This window comes from Rhopilema esculentum, chromosome 7, assembly GCF_057945365.1.
Source record: "Rhopilema esculentum isolate cy_ngs chromosome 7, ASM5794536v1, whole genome shotgun sequence".
In the NCBI taxonomy this organism is placed as follows: Eukaryota; Metazoa; Cnidaria; class Scyphozoa; order Rhizostomeae; family Rhizostomatidae; genus Rhopilema; species Rhopilema esculentum.
In genome coordinates, this window is record NC_142821.1 from 5429436 (window position 1) to 5449582 (window position 20147).

A 20147-nucleotide genomic window follows, 5' to 3' on the forward strand; every position below is an offset into this window, starting at 1 on the left:
AATGTCACATTAATTTCATAAGAATCATGATTCTGTTTTTGTTGCAATTCAGAGCAGTTTTTACAAAAAAATTTCATATTGTAAGCATTTAATGACAAAAATTTGCACTCCTTCCGCTTCAAGCTATCTTTGTTGCATTGTGAAGTTTTGAGATTGTGTTGCACTATTGCAAGAAATAAGTATTGTCCATCATGTAGGAAACAAATTTTTCAGTTTCAGATCTGATGCGTTTCTTATTAAATAAGATCAACTTCAAATCAGCGTGTGTTTCTTATTAGAAATATTGTGCTTTCGATCAAGTACTCCGATATGAGCTGTTTGGTTGCAAGCCAAAAAGTACAAAAAGTGAATCTTAAGGATATCAAAAATATAAACATTTTAGGTAACAGACAAAAGCAAAAAGTGTTGTACAACAATGTCTATAATTTGTAGAGGTTTTTATACAAGGTTTTCAAATAAAAGATAATCCCTTTCTATGCCAGCTTCATATAAAATTTGGTATTTTTTATATCAGGCATCAAATAGAAGTAATAAGGTACATTTCAATCATTGTGTGTTATAATAAACCTTTTATCAAACATTAAGTACCTATGATGAATAAAAATATTTTTGACAAAAAAAGGTTTTTTTCTATGACCCTAGAACTTTTACATTACATTTACCATTCAGAGACTGTGAGGAAACCAGGGTCGACTTTAAGTACTGTAGTTTCTTGACGCTGTGGCGAATTCCAATACTATGCTGCCATTAATTCTTAACATTTGAAGTCTTATATTTAAATTTTTACACTAGGGAATTTTGGAAAAGAATATTTTTGTCGCAGCTGCAAACAAAGATGATTGTCATATTTCACGAGAAAATGATACACCTTGTCTCGTTTTGAATTTATCACCCAGAATGCTTCACGGTAAACTTCTTCTCGACTTTCAATTATGGCGGGAAATAGTGCAAGACTCAACGAAGAGGTCGAAATGGTCGACTTGGTATCCTATGATTAAATCTGACAAATAACATAAGTTCTGATCTCTCTCTTCATTCAGTCAATGTATGTCACAGAAACCTCTCATAACTCAATAGAAGAGGGTAACAGAGTGTCAACCTAAATCGCGTCAACCTAAACTGGAATGTGCTCTTTTGTAGTTGTAAAGAAATGCCTATGTTCGTAGATATGTTTCTTTGACGTAATAGATGTCCAAGGCATAGTCATGGCACAGTCGAGCCTACGCGAAAAGTTCAAGTTGCTTCGGCAGTGGCAAATGCAACAGCAGGATGAGTTTAGAAAAAAGACCCAGGAAGATGCCGCCATTTTTCAGAGAACAGCAAATTCAGTTGATAATAGCTATGTACAAGACGATGATGATAATACTGGGGATGATCCGAACAGAAGTCAGAGTTATGAAGAACTTTCGTCAGTTGAACTGAAGGGAAATTCTAATCTAAACGATTCAAGATTCCTCCAAAGAATGACTTCAAATTCATTGCAGCAAGCTCTGTTACTTGCTATGAATCAGCTCGGACCTGAAAATGAAAATCTAAACGATGCAAATTCTACTAACCACAGCATAAGTACAAAATCAATGGGTTACAACGATTGTGATGATGATAAGAGTAGGAATGAGGAAAACAATGAAGATGATAATCGTGTTGATGTTGTTGTTGATGATAATTTTAATGATGAAAATGACAATGAGGATGATATTGGTGCTAACTATTTTCAAGATAACCTAGAGACAAGCTTGCTAAAGACTGCAATTTTCAAACCTAAAATTGACCAATCTTTTTGCCAAGACTTGCTATCTTCAGATATTGAATCAGGACAGGAAGATGAACAAAATGAAATGGATGGATTTTATCCAATAAGTTATTCAGAAGATAATTTTTCAGAAAAAAGTGCTGAAGTTGATGTCTATACAGATGAAAGCCAAGAAGATCTTGAATATCCCCATCAAAATATTGTGAGTTGTTTATGAAAACCTCATTTTCTCAATATTGGCTTAACAAGGTGAGTTCTAAGGATAGGAACCATGTATGTTAATTTCAGAGACCTTTCTGGGTGGTGTTGTCCTTTTGCCTTGAACAACTCCTATACACAGAGCATGCTATAATCTACTTAGTCTAACACAATGATCGATAAAAAGGTTATGTTAACCATTTTAAAATAATACAAATATCACTGAAAATAATAAGCGGTTTACAAAATACTGCTAATAATCATGTACATAATAATCATGTACCTGAAATAAGTCAATTTTTGCCTACTTTTTGAAGACAGTATCAAAGATGAACTAAATCACCAATATTCCAAACCAATGCTTCTTGAATTAAGCAAAAACTATTTTTTGTCTTGCCTTGTGTTCTCATTACCTTGGCATCTACTCACCATCAGGTGTGATAATGGCTCAGTGGTTGGGGTTGCTGACTACAGACCCAAGAGTTTGTGGTTTCAGTCCCTGCATAACCAAACCTTTTCTCAAATTGAGGAAAGTCACAAGCTCTAGATGATTTCAGATCACAATGTGTGGTCACGATGAGAGGAAGCACCAGTACACTGCTTGATAAGCATAGCTTTTCAGTGTCTTGGAACAATTTTTGGAAGCCAGGTAGCAAACAATAAAATGGATCACATTTTTATTTTTTATTTTGTAGGACTCTAGGAGGATTCCTTTTGAAGAGCAACCAATTCAATCAAAACTAGGTTTGTATTGCCAATCAAATACTCATTTCCAGAAAAATATAGTATATATCAGAATACAATGAGCCAGGGGCAGCTGGGAGTAGAAAAGTATTGGTATTAGCCTCCGAAATTAAGACATAAGAAGGTCCCCCTGCAAGGTCCTGAAACTATTTAACAGGGGTGGAGCTTATATGTTCTTATTTAAGAAGGTGGGCAAAATGACCTTTTCGATATGATGGTTTAAAATAGCTTTTGGCAATACCATATCTTACAAAATTATTTGAAGGCACTGGCCCCCGTTGTCTCCCCCCAGACACTGATGACCCTGTGGAAATGTAGTTCATCCTACTAGTTTTGGGTGAAGGATCGGTCCTACGAAATACAAATGAATTATGGCTGCGGCAAATTACTCGAGCGAAATCGTGTTTTGATACAGCGGTTTGCTGCCCAGTAATGGAGCCCCAAGGTATTAGCCCATTAATTCTAATACCATGAGGCTTTTGGCCCGGGAATGAGATTCTATTACGATAAAGCGAGCGATTTACTTTAGAGTAATGCAGCAAAAAAACGTAAGATGTATCATTTGATTTGAGAAACCGAGAGAAATAATGTGAGAATGTTGCCTATGACTCTACAATCATATAGAATCGAAGTTTTACAAAACATACAGTTCATACAAAACAACTTTTACAACTGCCTTTAGCTTAAACAAATTATTTCATGACTGTTGCTCTTTATATTCAGTGTCTAAATTTTGTCAATCAAATTATCCATCCAAAGGCATTGCTAGCAAAAGTACAGCTACATTTTGTAAATTCATAAAGTTAATTTCCAGAAATATTTTTTCTATAAGCTGAGGCCTTAGAATAGAGCTGGGGCTCTTTCCACCGTCCCTTCCACTGACAGTGGCTGTCGTAGTATTAGAAATGAAAAACTAATACCTTACTGCTGTTCACCCATTCTTCGACCATGGCTCAACAAGAGAAATTCACGTCATGCAGACCACAACAGACAAAAGAAATTTTGGGGCAGTGTATTAGTTTTTGGAGGCTAATACCATGGCCAGGGCTGCTGATTACGGCATTGATTACACTTTTCAAAGATTTCAATGAGGATTAGGAAAGCTTTCATTCAACGAACAGAAAAGCGAATATTGCTTGGCTATATGAATAGAGCTGGTCGCATCGATAAAATTGTTGTGAAAAAGTGGCAGCGTACAAAAAGCAAAATAAATTTCCTGCAATCTCAGAGACCCAAAGTCGCCTTCCTTTGAAAATAAAATGGTATTAGACTAATACCTTTAATACCACCCCACGCCGCCCCTGCAATGAGCCTACATTTCAAATTTAGGATGCATTTTAAAAATTGGTTGAAAAAAATAGACCAAACCTAAAATTAAATATTGTAAACATAGCCTGATAGTACAATGCCTAGATACAACATGGCAATTTTTGTAGCCAACTTTGTACAAACACTCTTGATTGAAAAGACTTTGCTAGTGAGAAGAAAAAACCTCTTTTTTGAAATTCTATCCAGTCACCCAGTGTTTCTGGGATCAAGCTAGGAGATCAGGCAAGCACCGTACCTTCAATTTTTTTAAGGTTTGATAATGACCTTTTGTGGTTTGGAATGTGATGTTCACGGATCATATTTAAATGTATTTTATTTTATACAGGTACTGATGATGCAATAACGTTTGAAGATTTGATAGACAGACAACTGAAGGCTGAAAATGAGAAGTTCAAGGCCAAGCCGCAGGAAAATTTGATTTTGCCCAGTCATGGAAGTAAAAAAACTTTTTTAAAGAAAGGTGAAGGCACAGCAAGATTTAAGACAATCACTTCACTTGGAAACCAGTATCCACTTGTTGAAAAAGGCAAGAAAACAGCTACTGTACCAAAGTCAGCACTGAAACTCAAACAGGATAAACGAGCTGTTACTCAGAAATCAACATTATCATCAGAGAAGGAGGTGAAATAGATTATATTTGTTTAAAGTACCAAATGTGAAAGAGGGAAAATTTAGTTTTAAGATACTTTGCCTTCAGGTATTACTGGTTAGCAAACAACTTTAGATTCTTTGGTAGCTTTCTTTGAAGTCATGTTGCAATGTTTTCCTTGTCTAAGAAGCAACTTCTAGATTTTGCTTATATGCAGCGTGGATCAGGTGCGAGATGGTTGAAGAATAAACACTAAATTTTCTAATGTTGATTGCATTCAATCAATCTATTCCTCCTTGGCTGTCTTTTTTCAGATTATTTTTACCATACTGCTTGCTTCTAGAGTCTGATAAAATTCCCATTATTCCTATAAATTAAGACCTGTACCTGCCAATTAGCAGGCTTTGCAACTAACTTTTAGCAAATATTTTACCTAAGTTCTTTTACAATTGATCTTAAATAAAAAATAAAGCAATGTTTTTGCATCAGAATGTGTTTTGTCAAATTTGCATCAGAATGAGTGTTGCCTTTCCAGGGGGTTTATGTTTATAAGCAAGGTTTCAGAATTTGAAAGATGTCCCTGGCTCATCATCCTACCACAAATACCCTGCAAGTCTGCGCCTTTTTGTTTTGACATTGCAGATTTAGAATTTTATAAACCTGAACCAGCAGCAACTTCAGCATTCTGATGAGCATTATACTGCAGTTTCTCAGATCTTTATCTTAATTACTTGAATCTAAATTCTACTTTTCATGACATCTTGGCTCAATATTCAACACATACCGTAATGCCTCAAACAAGCGCCCCCCTCAAATTAGAGCCCCCCTTGAATAAGCACCCATTAATAAGTTGTTGAATAAGCGCTCCCCTCAAATTTTCAACGAAACCATTATTGGAAGGCAATTCAACAAGAAAGATTAACAAACAACACATTTTGCACCCAAATCTACTTTTTAAATAAGCGCCTCCCACGAATAAGCGCCCACCCTGGAGCCTCAAAAATTAAATAAGCGCCCGGGTGCTTATTCGAGGCATTACGGTATTTTATCTCGATCTTTTAAGTAAGATCTTGATTTCTCGAACATAAAGACTTGGGTTTTACATATAAAAAGCACCTTACCTAATTACCATATTGTAAATCAGATTGAATATTCTACTTTTCCAGTATACAGATTTACAAGAGGAAACAAATGAAAAAGAGATTCAAGCAGTGTCACCAGAGAGTCGAGTTCAGGGTAGAGCTAAGGAAAGGATGATTACTTCCAATGCTTTTCATACTGGAAAATCAAATGGACCTTTAGATTCAAAGTGAGGGAAACCTTTTTTATAAATGATGGGTACCATCTCTGCCAACAGTTTTTGGTTTTTTGCTGATTAATTAATGATACCGGCTATCCTCTATAGTTGTGAAAACAGTTATTTGGCCAACTTCAGAAAATTAACACTCTTTATATAAAAATATACCCTTAGGTTTTAAAAACCACATTAATTGTTACCAGATTAGCAATGTGTAGTACAATTGAAGCTTTAAATTCCTTTTAATTTCATATTACTTTTTGTATGAAAGCATAGATACTGTAGGCTAGAAAACTTGTACATCTTCTCTGTGACTGCTTGATAAAACACACTTATTTTATAGTTTAAATTCACCTTGTAACTCATTGAAGTTTGTTAATGACATGTAGCTTCCCCATAATTGCGCTGCTTCTTAAAATGTATTCTTTGTTTGCATTACAGTTTTTCCTTTTGCAGAAAGGCTTTTGCAAGACCGCAAACGCAGGACGTGAAAACAATCGATTCAAGTATTGAAGCTTCGTTTCAGAAGTTGATAGAAGCTAAAGACGCCGAAGAAATGGTAGGCATTGTTTAAACTGATGACGTAGAAATAACGATTTTACAACCAACATGGCTTGTGCTGTTTCAGTTCTCATCCTGCAATCTTTGAACTTGAAGACTTTGAAAAAATGCGGTACCTAGATCATACTAAAGTTTACTATGCTTTTCTATTCACCCATTTAATATTATTGCTGCCAGAGTGGTATAGCCTGGACCCAGGTCCTCCTGTAGAGGCAATTTCGTGTGACCGTTTTAATAGCATTTTGTTGCAAGTGGACATACTTTTTAAAGATCTTTATCTCCATGTACGAAATAATAAGTGGATATATTACTAGGATTACAGACGTTAAAGAAGACTTCAGTAGAGGCGTATAGGTACATAATTACGAGAAACAGGATAACTTAATATAACTACCCAATTTCACGATAGCATAGTCCATTAAATAGAAGCCTTCTCATGGGACGAAAATATTATCGATTATTATCATTTGATCAATGGAAGCTAATAAAAAAGCTATAAATCGCTCATTTCCTTTGCAATCTTGTTGCTTATCTATCACTTGTATGTAATTAGCATTCCCTTTCTTATCACTTTTACTGTTACTGTTCACACCATTGCTGTTTTGTTCAGATTGCAGAAGAAGAGTTAGCAGAGTTCGAACTGCTTGAACAAGTGGCACTGGACACGTCCCTTTCTTCTAACGCATCATCAATGCTTCGTCGCGTCTCGCAGAAGTCGGCTAGTGCCAAAAATATCACTTCCAGCCCTGTTCACAAAGGAACAGACCATCATGGTAGGCGTTACTATGTATTTTATTAGAAAACGCGATGTGTTTTGTTCTTACAAGATAACACGACAATACAAGAGGATCGTGTTGTCAGTGACCGTCGATAGGTTTAGTTCTTTATTCACAACTCGCATCATAATCAAGATTACTGTTTACTGGTTAATTAGAAAGCGCTCCCTGCTGTAGAGGTAGAGCTGTGCACGCTTTGGTGTATAGCACAGGACGATCTCAATTCGCAGTCATCATCCTGCTTTAGAGGTAGAGCTGTGCACGCTTTGGTGTATAGCACAGGACGATCTCAATTCCCAGTCATCATCAGGCAACTGTAGTAAAAACCCGCGTGTAAGAACCTAAGGATTTAAGGATCTTCTGACAGAAATTTGTTTTTTTAATACGCCAAAATATAAGAACCTGTGTGGCCAAACAACTTCCAATCAGTTCTTATATGTTTGGTTCAGCTTTTTGATTTATATACTGTTTCTATAAAAATCCAAAATGTTGACAACAAATTGAATTGTTAAAGTGAAACTCAAGATGCACAATGTATGTTAAATTAAAAAATATTGCTACTATTTTACATACAATACTGTATAATTAATCAATTGTGGAGGGCTTTTGGCAATGCTGGTACACTAATAAATATTCAGAATGAAGGACATACCAGATTTGATACCATTTTCTGATAATCAAAAACAATATATATACTCTGTAGGAATTAAAAATCTAACTAAGAACCCATTTAACTGTCAATAGGTACCCCATGATACAAAAACCTGTCTTGCCAAACTCTGAAAAAAGTGGCTTCTTACACGCAAACTCTTACTGTGTCCGCTTTGTACACAAAGAAGCTGCTAGAAATAGAAACTCCATTTTTTTAAACATATGATAAATAACAAAATCTATATAAACACTTTGAATATCCCTGTCCTTTAGTTCTAGCATCTAGAAAGGAGAAAACCGTACAGCCTCAGAGAAGTGCATCTTTCACCGACATTTCCGAAGAGGACGCGAATGACACTGCAGATAGTGACAGTTATTCGTCATTTGGCGGAGACGCCAATACCAGAACAGTAGTACCAAATAACGAGTCGTATTTTGAAGGTTTGTTGTGCTTGTTTCAATCTGGGGAGATTCTGAAATTGTAGTTCTACTTTAATTTGTGTCATGATTTTGAAAAGTGAAAATGTTTTTTACAGATGAAAATGATGTCATGAAGGATGGATTTGGTGACGATACGGAGTGGACAGATCAAAACACTGACCACGCTGATGAAGAAAACTCAACATTAACAGAGGACGTGACTATTATCGAGCAGGAGAAAGATATGTTCCAGAATTTGCATTCTTCCCCTCCGACATCAAAACTTATGAAGGCATTCTTTCCGCAGCTGAAAGAAAGCGAGGTATAATTTATTTTGTATATTGTTTAGTTTATTTTTATTTTTGTATAGATTATTTCGAATTTGTAAAGTTTATTTTGAATTTATAAATGGTCGTTACATATGAAATCAACACAGTTAGAAAATCTCATGTTCTCCGATATCAATGGAACTTGATGGACCAATTTAGTAATTTTAAGCAAAAACTTAATTTTTAGAGTGGTCTTTTGGTATGAGAAGCTTACTTTATGGTGAGAGCTAACCTTATGATTGTTTTTCAATAGGGGGCTTTCTTATGGGAATTTTCCAGTAGAGAGCTTAATTAATGAGTGGTTTCATACATAATTTAATCATTTTTATGTAAGTTTTCCTTTGATTTGTACGGCACCCCTTCCACCTTTTTTTATCGTTTGGTTGGCAGAATCCAAGAGTATTGAGTAAGTACTTTCAATTGAAAGTAAGTATTTCTATATTTATGTGGCTAGATTTGGCCATATGCCTTACAAGTCAGGAGGATCGTGGTACACCTCTAACTATAATTGTTGAGCATTTCAGGCATCGAAACAAATGAAAATGCCAGCAAAAGAGGCCAGTGCAAGGAGAGGACTCTCAGAGAGAGGCAACACACAGGTGCTCAATGAAAAGGAAAACAGCCCACCTCTGACACAGCATGATCTTCTGAAGACGAAACTCTCAGAGTTAGATACAGAAATTTCACGATTCAAAAGCGAAAATCTTCAGCTGGAAAAGCTTCGTATTGATAGAGAAAAGGTGGGTGCAACAGGACAGTTGAGGGGGCTCTGAGTGTTACAAAAAATGTATTTTTTGCAATGAAAACATACAAGTAAGATATGTGCATATCCACAGCATGTTTATTTGCTGCTTGTATCTCCAGCAGACTTTAATATTTTTACTGATGCTAATGTTTAAAGACTCTAATCTAATTTAAAACTGAAATCTTACTTTTTATCGTACATGGAGCTCAATTTTAAATTATTGACTCCAAACCTAATTTTTTCAATGTGGTGATTCCCTGGGTGAGGTAATAATTAAACAAGCCTGGCAACAATGCTTTGCGGTATTTTTGTATTTCTTACTTCTATCTTGCTTATTGCGTTAATTAAGTTAAGTCTTGATTGTCACAGACCGTCCTTTTTTGACAAGAACTATGCTTAGGTGTGAAATTATAGTACCATTCTTTAAAAAGGAACTGAAAAACTTGCAAGAAGAAGTCGAGGAGTTTAAGAAAAAAAGGTCAGACGAGCTCGAACGAATTGAAAGATTTAGAACAGAAGAAATTCAAAAACTGAAGTAAGTTGAAATTCGTGATTATGTAAGAAACTTGAGTAGGTTTTCCTTTTAATGTATACCTTTAGTGAATGGCTGTGTTTTAAATTTGCAGAATTTACTATCAGTTTTCTACAACCAGGGCCGTCGTTAGCTATTGTGCCCTAGGGAGGGGGTAGGGCGTTCCAATCCCATTTACCGACAAAGTTGGTGAAACATACTTTATTTGTCGATGAATCTGAAAATTTGCCAACGTAACCCCTCTAGATGGTAAAAAACTCTTCACTTTTAAAATGAATTTTTTCCAAGGGGGTGCCATCCCCCACCCACCCCCGTAGCGATGGCCCTGTCCATAATGCTCAGTTGTTAACGTTTTGCTTTCTTTAATCTTTGCTTTTCAAAACTAGCAAATATTCCATCAAAGTGTCCCAGTCAGGCCTAGTCAATTTTTATTTGATTTTGACTTAGAAACCGAGTTAAATCAAGAAATTTCTTGGACCAGGCTATTGGGCAATTTTTCACGATTTTTTGCAAAATTATGAAAGCTCTTTATTTCCTGCAGGCGTGAGAAAAAGTTGTTTGAAAAATATCAGAAGTCAGTTCGATCTGCACCCAGCAAGAAAGAACGGGATGAAATAGAAGCATTGAAATTGCAGGTTATCTTTATTCTACATATTTTAAAGCACTGTATTTCAATGTGTAGTCTTAGCAGTGATGTAAGTCCTTGTCTCTGTTTGGGCACTGTCCTCGTGTGCTCTTGAACGATTTTTGTATTTCTTCATTGCCTTTGTCAACGAGAATTTGTGCCCATATTAAAAGCTAGGCTTTCGGTATCCCTAAGCTTTAGAATTTCAACTTGCAAGGATATAAGCTATCTTGGTTTCTTGCACTTGTTAGAAAGGGATGGTATCATTCCAATTTTTTAGAATTAAACGCTGTACAGAAGTTATAGTACAACTCTGTCTGTAGTACTTTTAGCGTTTTCGCTTCCTTTTTTAATCTTAATCAATGATATGATCATTAGGTAGTAATCAGTGGTAAAAATCTAAGATTTTCATTCTAAAGAGATACTTCTTCCGCAAAATCTAGCTGGCTGAGATTCAAGAAGACATAAAACGCCGTGAAAATAAATGGAATGCAGCTGCAAATAGATTTCGAAACAGGATTCAAGAATTAGAAAATCAGAATTTTGAGCTGAAGGAAAATCTAGCTCTTTTGGAGCAAGAGCGTTTGCAAAGATGGTTTAAAGAAGATCAGCATGTATGAAAATTTTGCAGCTTTTCTAACCTTTGGATTGTCTTTTTCTATTAGTTTCTGTATGTTGGTGAATTCAGCACATTTAGATGAATCATTTGTGCTCTGTATATGATCTTCTTTTTAACTGATTAAAATGCTATCATATCCTGCTAAGGTGATCTTTAAGAGGGATATGCAGTTTTGGACTCGAACTATCCTCACACCTTCTTTCATGTATTTATCATATTTTCAATCTTTTGTTACTTCTTTACAGAAAGATTCTTTGAGAGAAGATGCTCCTTTAAAGCCCCCTGAAGGTTCGTGTCGATTTTTTTATCTCGCACAGATTGAAGTTTGAAAAAAACACGTGCATTATATTTGATGCTGTCGTTCTGTGGTTTCATATGTATGAATCCGTTAATCTTTTAGCCCAATATTGGTAGTCTACACCGTAGACCCTCCCTTTGGAAGGGGGGTCTACGACGTGGGCTAAATATTGGTAGAGAGGTAGTTCTTAATAGCCACCACGTTGTGTAAGTCTGCTAAATCTGTGCCTGAGTTTTTGTCTTTAAGGTGAGGACTAGTGAAGACAAATAGTTGATGGTCCATTTTCCATAAATCATAGCCTTCATGGGAGTTATTACCATAACATCCCGGCCACTATCTGCAGCTTTCAGCATCACACTCGATCTTTAAGCTCTTTTTATCTGCTTTGTTTTTTAAAGTTTATTTTAACCACACTAATATGGTAAGCCATATAGATTCTATTGGCTTAAGTTTGAAAATTACAACTTTTTGTTTTGTAGAGCCCAAAAAGGAGATGATTAAGCAAGAAACACACGTCAATACAAAACCATTGCAGCAAAAGTATGTATGTCGGATCGTCATGCTTCTCCATCGCTACTGACAGCATCTGTTTTACTCGCAAGTGACGACAATTGACATCGCAATTGGCAGTATCTAAGTCGCCTAACAGGGCATTTTTTATTATAGAAAAAACTAGATTAATGGACCCCTATACCAATGGGCTTAAGGTTAATCGGTTACCCTGTCTTGATCGATCGATTTTGACATGCTAAATAGCATTTGCTTGAGAGCCTCTGGGACAAGTGTAGTCGGTGGAATCTACATCATTATCGCGATTAAGGAAAGCGAAACAAACATAGCGATTAGTCGCGATTAATTAAGATGTCTTCCTGTTAACAATTGTATTTTTCGTGATTGCAACGAAAAGTTCTTCGCGTTGGGTGCCTTTATTTCGATAATGGTACAGTGGAAAGCGGGTTTAATAAGGCATTCGTTCTATTCTCATAGTCTAGTGACCAAGAACTTTAATTAAGAACAGCAAATAACGACATGGAACAATCCAATGTATGCCACTGTGTAGCACTCTAATAAAGCCCTGTAATCCGTATTACAAATGGTTTAATTTCTACTTCATCTTTTCGCATCAGATCATTCCTCTTTATCTTTTTTTTGTTCTTTGTCATTTTCGCTCCTCTTACCATATCGTTGTCAATAGTATTTTCTTTTGTATTTTTGTTTCGATGCTTGTCTAATTATAATACAGCGCTCGATTTTAACTCCCTTTCTTTTATTAACCTCTCAAATAAACAATGAATGTTAGCAATCATCAGCTAATCAAACTTTTTGCATTTTTAGTGTTCCAAGAAAAGTCAAATCTATATTAAAGAGAAATGGAAGTCCCGGAAGCGGAAGTGAAAGTGGCCAACCTAATCGCAAAGTAGAAGGAATTCCAAGAAAAGATATTTCGCCTTATATGCACCCAGATGCTGCAAAGTATAAACACCTTATTTACTTGTTATGAATACACATGCATAGCAATTTTCTTCCTAGTGACATCTAACCGAATGAAATTCAGAAGTGCATACTTCGGTATAAGGTCATCTTAAGATCGCTGTTTCTAGTTGGGATTCAGAGTTTAACACAGAACACTCTTCAGAGTTTAAAACGTCAAAATATTGATCGTATACTCAAAGTCAGGAAATATATATAGGCCCAGTCGGACTATTTGGTGTATAGAACAGGACGGGGTCTAAGCAATGTACACTTGTTTCTAATTTTTAGGTAGAAGTGCAAATGTTCTCACATCTTTTGCTCGCTTGGGTCCTCGACTGAATGAAATTCTAAACAATCTATCTAAGTCTTTTTGGTTCCTTGCAAATAAACACGTCGAAAGAAGCTCTTTTCGAAGCTTCGTAATGTATATGCAATCAAGATTATCATAGCCTCCAAAACATGGTCTTATGCAATAGACATTTTAGCTTCATATTTTTGGGTATAAAATCTTTCAAGCCATAACAAACCCCTAGATCTCTTAAAAACAGACTCCTGCTCTATATGAAACGTCGTTCTTAGTTATTTTACTGTTGATTATCTTGTCTTGTGTCTTGTGTGTTCAGATTTGTACTGAATACAGGCTTGTACGATAAACCTTCGATTTTCTTACAAAGTACGCAATGATGAACGATATTTTTCACCTTTTCTCTCCCCCGCAGTATCCAGTATTTTTCTCGAAGTAAATTGAGTGTCTCTCTTATGCCGTTATGAAACATCTGCGTGTGCAATCTAGTAGTACACAACAAATGGCGCCCAACGTGGGGAAATTACGTCTTGTGAAAGTATTTTGCTGATGGATGACGATCTCAAGTGTTTTTGGATAAACAGCTAGTGGATAAACACTACCACAATTCTAGTGTTATTTTAAATAAATATCTTTGTGTTACTAACTTTAATTGTAAATTGTAAATCTCTTACATCTCTTAAATATTCTGCATGATCTTTAATTGCAGTTGGTAAGTATTTTGTTTTCTTTTGAAAGGTTTTCGGAGAAAACTTTACCCAAACTGATTCACGACGATTTCAAAAATCGTTTATCTCTTACCCCTGAAAGACAATTCACAAGCAGCGAAATATCGAAGCAAAATGATTCCCAGATCAAGCATCATGACGGAAAGGTATGTCATAACATTACGTGTCAGCATTTCCGTTTTTCAACAAATTGTGACCTTATGACAAAAAGAATCTTCGAAACTTGTGCTCTTATAAAGTTTAATGCGTTTGACAACTTTGCTCGGCGAACAAGTTCTTGTTTGATATTTCTAGACATTGTTTAATGGAGTTCAAAAACTTCTCCGAACTTGTCAAATGTTCTCAGTGTTCGGTAAAATGTTTTATTCGTCTTTCCACCTTGCCAAACATTTCACCAAACAATCCAATTCGTTTGACATATGCACATGCATATTATTTAGCTTTTGCGCGAAGTTGCTCAGTGCAGTTTTTGCGATGATAATGAAATAAAATTTTACGATTAAGTTTAAGCTATAGATGTGGCAACATTTTCGGAGGGAAGAAGAAGAAAACAGTTTGACGTCTCGGTGCCTAATCCACTTTCTGTAAATTTGGCTGTAAATTTGGCAAAACTATATGGCTACATTCAAATATAAATCTGTCCAGAAATGCAGAAATTAGGTATTTATGGTAAATTTTGCCAACTAACATATTTCTTTAAACAATTGGGACTTCTTTTGCAGGTTGAGCGAGTTCTTAGTGATGGTTCAAGAGAAATCGAATTCCCCAACGGAACCAAGAAAACAATTGACCTTGTTACTCAAAACGTAGTTGTTTCCTTTTTCAATGGTGACGTGAAGCAGATGTTCCCTGATGGCAGAACTGTGAGAAAAACTTTTTTCTTTTTCCTTCACGTTCAGGTTTATTGCTTGAAACCTCTCTGGAAAGTAACTGGCGGCCATGATTTACTGTTGTAGTTTTTAAAATCCTGAGATTTTGCCGCAATATGGGATTTAAGTTGATTTTGTATCTTGGTGGAGATTAAAGACAACACAAAACACAGAGCAACAAGTGGGACATGGTTGAGAAAGGGAAAACGGCCAGCCCATGGATCCTTCCATCATGGAAGTTGCACGAAGGTCAAATTTGTATAATTAGCGTTTCGGGAAGCATTAAATGCACATCAAACTTTCTTCCGGCCTATCCTTTATTGAAAACTCAATTTTATATAACTAAATACGACTTTGTACATGAAAGTTGACAAATTTTGTGACCTATTTAGCATAAATCTTCATCAGGTAAAAGGAAATTTATCTTTCATTAATTTGTGAATGTTTAAGTATATTCTCTCTAATATTCTGAACGTGCTGCAGACCTATTGTTATAATAAACCATTCAACGAAGTTCCGTCATGTGATCAAATCATTTTAAATTGCCACTTTTTTGTTTTGATTTAAGATCTATTTCTACGCCGAATCAAAAACCACTCATACCTCGTACAAAGATGGAACAGAAGTGTTTGAATTTTCAAAGTAAGCTAGCTTTTTCTTTAATTTTGTATCCGTACGTTTGTGTTTTATTTTTCGCTTAGTTTTGCATCGAATCGCCACTCTTGAGGATTTTGTCTTGTTCTTTTGCAGTTCTGTATTGCCTTGCGGGAAAATGATACTTTCTGTTGCGTTCGGCACAGTCCATTAGTTTGGCTTTAACAGGGCTTTAACAGTCAAGAAATTTAATGTTTCAAGACTATGCGAGAAAGAAAAAGCATTGTGAATTTTTCCTAAAGTGCTTCTCGTTCAAAAAGGACACAATTTTAAAACGTCTTATAATGAAAATTGTCTATCGGAAATTTGTAGCCACATATTGGGGGAAATTGCCAGAAAGGGTGAATGGCATTTTCAAATAGTTTTTTGTTTTTAACCAAAAGGGACCTATAACTTCTCACGCTGTTAAAAAGTCCATTTGAAATGCACTTTTCTGTCTACAAAATCTGAATTTTGTTTTGAAACAGATTTTTAAAAAAATTTCAGTGAAATACTACAATGCTTCGATATGAATTTCAGTTTAAATTGCTAAATGTTCTCGTTTGCCAAATTAGTATATTCAGCAACATTTCGTAATCATGTTGTAATCGTTTTGTAATATCTCCCCCAAGCGGTCAATCGGAGAAACATTTCACAGATGGAAGAAAAGTTATCACTTTTAACGATCAAACCGCCAAATGCATTTTTACAAATGGAGCCGAAGAGACTGTTTTTTCGGATGGAACTATTCAAAATGTTGACGTTAATGGTGAAAGAACTATTTCATTTCCAAATGGACAGCGGGAAATTCACACTGAAAGTTTCAAGGTTGGTCTAATTCATTTTCGACCAGGAAATGATTTTTTTTCAAGATGTTTTTTATCAAAATATTTTTAGGGCGTCCTGAATAAACTACTTGGTGGTGCCACTCTAACCCTGTCTTACTGCTGCCCGCTGCGTTAACAATTCAAAAGGACCACAAAACAATTAAATTCAACAAAGCAATTCATCGCATTCCTGTTTTTCTATTAGCAATTATTGTTATTGGTTAAGATTTAGAATGAGTATGGTAATCTCTTTATGTATATGTTATCATACTTTAACTTGATTTGATTTGAAAAAGAAACAATATAGACCAATATAGTAGGAAGATTCTCTCAAAAAGTTCCACCTGTCCTCTCGAGACGTCCTCGGGACCTGGGGTGTGTTGTTTCAAATTTGACCTCAAGTTACCTCTAGTTAAACCAGGGAAGAGAGACATGGAAACTTTTAATAGTAAATTTAAGGATCTATGCTGTAATGAATGCCGTCAACTAAAACTTGTATATTATCATCTCATTTGAATGCAACTACCAGATTGAGACTCACTGTGAAATATAACAAGGTTTTAGTATTGCAAAATTTGATGATGACATGAAACAGAGCAAATTCTTCATAATTTAGCACTTTTCGCCCGACACTCTACAGAGAATAAGACCCTCTTTACACGAGAGAAAATGGAACGGTTCCAAATATTTCATGCTTGCGTTTACACGAGAACCTTAGGACGTTTCCAAACGGCTCCGCTCCAGGGCCCCAGCATTGTTACAAGGGAGGAGTAACATGCGCAGTTGGTTTCTGTTGAAAGTCGTCTTGGACTACAAGACAGTCAAATTTGCAGCAGGATAGGATGGGGAAACTGTTCGCACAAAGTACAAAGACTTGGCAAAATGTTTGGCAGAGGTTTTCTTTATTCGATCCATTGTGAACTATCAAACCAGACATTGATTTTCTTCTTTTTGGCGCGTAACAAGCAACAATAAACCTACAAATGTTTTGGTCTAAACTGAAACTGATAAAGAAACAAGGAGACCATATTCTATTAGCCTCGATACCAGTGCATAATAGCCCCGTTTCCTAAGCGTTCTCATTTGGCTCGGTTCCAAGCGTTTCTGCCCGTTAACACAGGAGCCAAGCGGAACTGTTCCAAATGGAACTACTTCTGTAGCAGAGCAAAAAGAGAACGGATTGCAGGTCCCAAATGGAACGGTTCCAACTTCTCTCGTGTAAACAGGGTCCTTCTCGCTGAATAAACAGGAATTGTTCCTGGTTTGTTTGAACAAGTTTGTGCCCCAAACCCAGTTTAAAACCGATAAAATTGCTAGAGTTGCCATGCTAAGGATATTACCATGTGTAATATTTCGGGGAGAATTTGATTTGCAGATCTTTAAATCAGAAAGTATATCCTTTCTCCTTTTACATAACGGAAGACGGGAATGCCCTCAGCACTTTAATTCTTGTTCTCCATAAAGGAAAATCAGTCTTCGCCAGGCTTTTTTTAGTCAAGCTTTTATCACAAGTAGATTTGACATTCGCTCATATCTGTGTTCTGAAAGGCCTTTCTATGATCTGAGACACGTGAGTTGCACTCTATGGTTGGACTACTCTGTATGAACTCTTACCTGTAGGAGTTATAGTTTTTTTTGCTTTCCGGCTACATCTTTTTGAGCTATACTCTTTGCATTACGTTTGATGTTTTTTCGACTCATTACGTCTGATGTTCATGAAATCTGACAACGTACATGACATTCATTTCACATTTCGCATTTTACACTTAGTTATCTTTATAATGACCTGTTATTCTTTGCAGCGGCGAGAATATCCTGATGGTACGATGAAAACAGTTTACCAAGATGGCAGGCAAGAGACCCGGTATTCTTCCGGGAGAATACGCGTAAAGGACCAATCTGGGAATATCATCATGGATACCGGACAATCTTCGTGACGTCAATGAATATTTATTGTTTTATTAGCAGGCTGTATCAAATTGGTGTATTTAGAGTGTTAAATTACTTTTATTACAATGTTAAATGATTTGAATATTTACTCAGCATTAATTGTATATGATTTTTAGATTTTAGCTGAATTGTTTTCTTCTTTCTGTTCTCTCTGCCCGAGTTGGCTGCACCAATAATCAACCTTAGAATCAGAATCAGGAAAACATTACGGTCGCACGGCCACTGACCGGAGGAAGGTCCACGAAAAATAATAGAAGCTCCTATGACACACCTAAGCCACGCCCACTTTCTATTGTTTTGTGAGGGAGGTTTGCCTTCTGGGATGTTTTTGTCTGGAGGAAGGTTAACAACTGTTCTGGACTCTGCTTAGAATACTCAGAAATTCAAAGTACAAGTTTTATATAAAGTTTGGCCGGTTTGATAAGAATCTTCAATAAATGTCCGAATCAAAAATTCATTAATCAGTTGTGCGACAGCCCTGTAGCAAATTTTGTACGAAAAGATTATCTGCGGAGAAAAGTCAGCAAAGGTCCCATATGGAACAAGGATTACCAAGCAGAGAGTGGAAGAAACTCTAGTGTGATAACTTATAAGATTTTTTTTTCTGTCTGAATTTCCCAATTGATGGCGTTTCTAACGGACATGGTTTCTTCTTAGGTAAACATTGATCGAATTTTTTTAATGATTTGTGTCCAACGACTTTCAAATTTTTACTGATGTAATTTTTACAGTTTTATTTGTTTTTAGATTTTGCAAATGATTCTGTTTCTACGGTATGTTTTTGTTGAATCAAGTCTCTACCAAATGGATATCAATTCTTGTAAAAATTCAACCAGAAAAGCTAACAAAGGTGACAAAAGGGGTGGCCTTTTTAATTTACCTTTGAGCTCAACTTTTGAACGATTAATATTTGAACGATAAATAAACGATCAGGTTTAATGCAAATTTACCAATATAAAAATGTTCTGTAACTTCAAAGGAATAGACAGTATTCAAAAGTCGCCAGAGATAAGAATATAAACAATCTGTCTGCACCCTACCTCAACATATTTGCAAATAAAGCATTTCTTGACTTCTAAGAACAAGGGAATACTTCGAAGCAAGATCACTGCAGTATTTAAGGCGGGGGAGGGCTGAGTCCCCAAAATCAAGAAAACTTTTTACGAAGGAGTCATAAGTATTTTCTACCACTCCGCCTCTTTTATCCCTGTGATGAGATGGCGCGAAAGTTTCTCCAGCACGATGGATGGCGTTAATGTAAATCGTGCTTGGAAGTCGACATAGTTTTGTTTGGATTGAGAATTTTCAGAAATGAAGCGGTCGGCAGCACCTTCTGTGGCTCTCGAGCACTCGATCAAATCTACGAAGATAGGAAAATTTGCAACGCCATTCAAAGACGCTACAATCACTGCAACTGGGAGTTGTAGGGCGGGTGATAAGGAGAATGTGCAAATTGGCGATTCCGTAAAACTCTTTTATGATAGCAAAAGCCAAGGTGAGGCGATGCCTGACTTTAAAAAGTTATCATAAACTCATCAGCAGAGATGCTATACTTCTTCCCGTAGTAGCCACTTTATGCAGCAAAGTTAACTTTTTTGATCAGGCATTTCCGATTAGGCGGCCTAGGGCTAGGCCTACCTCTTGCTTTTCTAATTTATGCCTACCTTTTATTAAAAACATTCTTTAAAATCACATAAATATGCGGCACGTTGTCTGGATTCGTTGGTGCTACACAGGGTAACAAATTTAAAGCAGTGAAGTAGAGCAAATCATAAAAATTAATTGAAACGTTTTATTTTTTTCATAAACCAAACATATGATACTTTACACCAAATTTGGATAAAATTGACATCTCTACAATTTCAAATCGTATTTGAAATTTTTGTACAAAATGTAC

General features: G+C 36.0%; 2 protein-coding genes and 1 long non-coding RNA gene across 4 annotated transcripts in view; all 3 read left to right on the forward strand.

Annotated features, from left to right (window-relative positions):
• The first annotated feature begins 88 nt into the window (after nucleotides 1-88).
• Nucleotides 89-18378, forward strand: LOC135683968 (uncharacterized). Of its 2 annotated transcripts, none has more exons than XM_065199385.2 (20): nucleotides 89-1955; nucleotides 2647-2695; nucleotides 4350-4645; nucleotides 5780-5922; nucleotides 6352-6469; nucleotides 7082-7244; nucleotides 8172-8339; nucleotides 8435-8640; nucleotides 9172-9387; nucleotides 9824-9927; nucleotides 10466-10559; nucleotides 10993-11163; nucleotides 11414-11456; nucleotides 11946-12006; nucleotides 12802-12939; nucleotides 13982-14117; nucleotides 14694-14834; nucleotides 15409-15482; nucleotides 16106-16301; nucleotides 18103-18378. In XM_065199385.2, the coding sequence occupies exons 1-20, from the start codon at nucleotides 1206-1208 to the stop codon at nucleotides 18235-18237; spliced, it is 3402 nt and encodes a 1133-aa protein (XP_065055457.2). In that variant the 5' UTR covers nucleotides 89-1205; the 3' UTR covers nucleotides 18238-18378. The 2 variants fall into 2 exon arrangements, with proteins under 2 accessions (XP_065055457.2, XP_065055458.2); XM_065199386.2 differs by having other exon boundaries at nucleotides 6367-6469.
• On the forward strand, nucleotides 7254-7755 carry LOC148959933 (uncharacterized). The gene is made up of 2 exons (XR_016143896.1): nucleotides 7254-7426; nucleotides 7497-7755. It is a non-coding gene; the product is annotated as an uncharacterized LOC148959933 (long non-coding RNA).
• Nucleotides 18379-19379: 1001 nt separating the features above from the next.
• Nucleotides 19380-20147, forward strand: part of LOC135683972 (DNA repair and recombination protein RAD54B) — a 51480-nt gene continuing 50712 nt past the window's right edge. Inside the window, exon 1 of the mRNA XM_089109526.1 lies at nucleotides 19380-19745. Coding sequence (XP_088965652.1) covers nucleotides 19562-19745 — 184 coding nt within the window. The 5' untranslated portion in view covers nucleotides 19380-19561. The remainder of the gene's footprint in view (nucleotides 19746-20147) is intronic.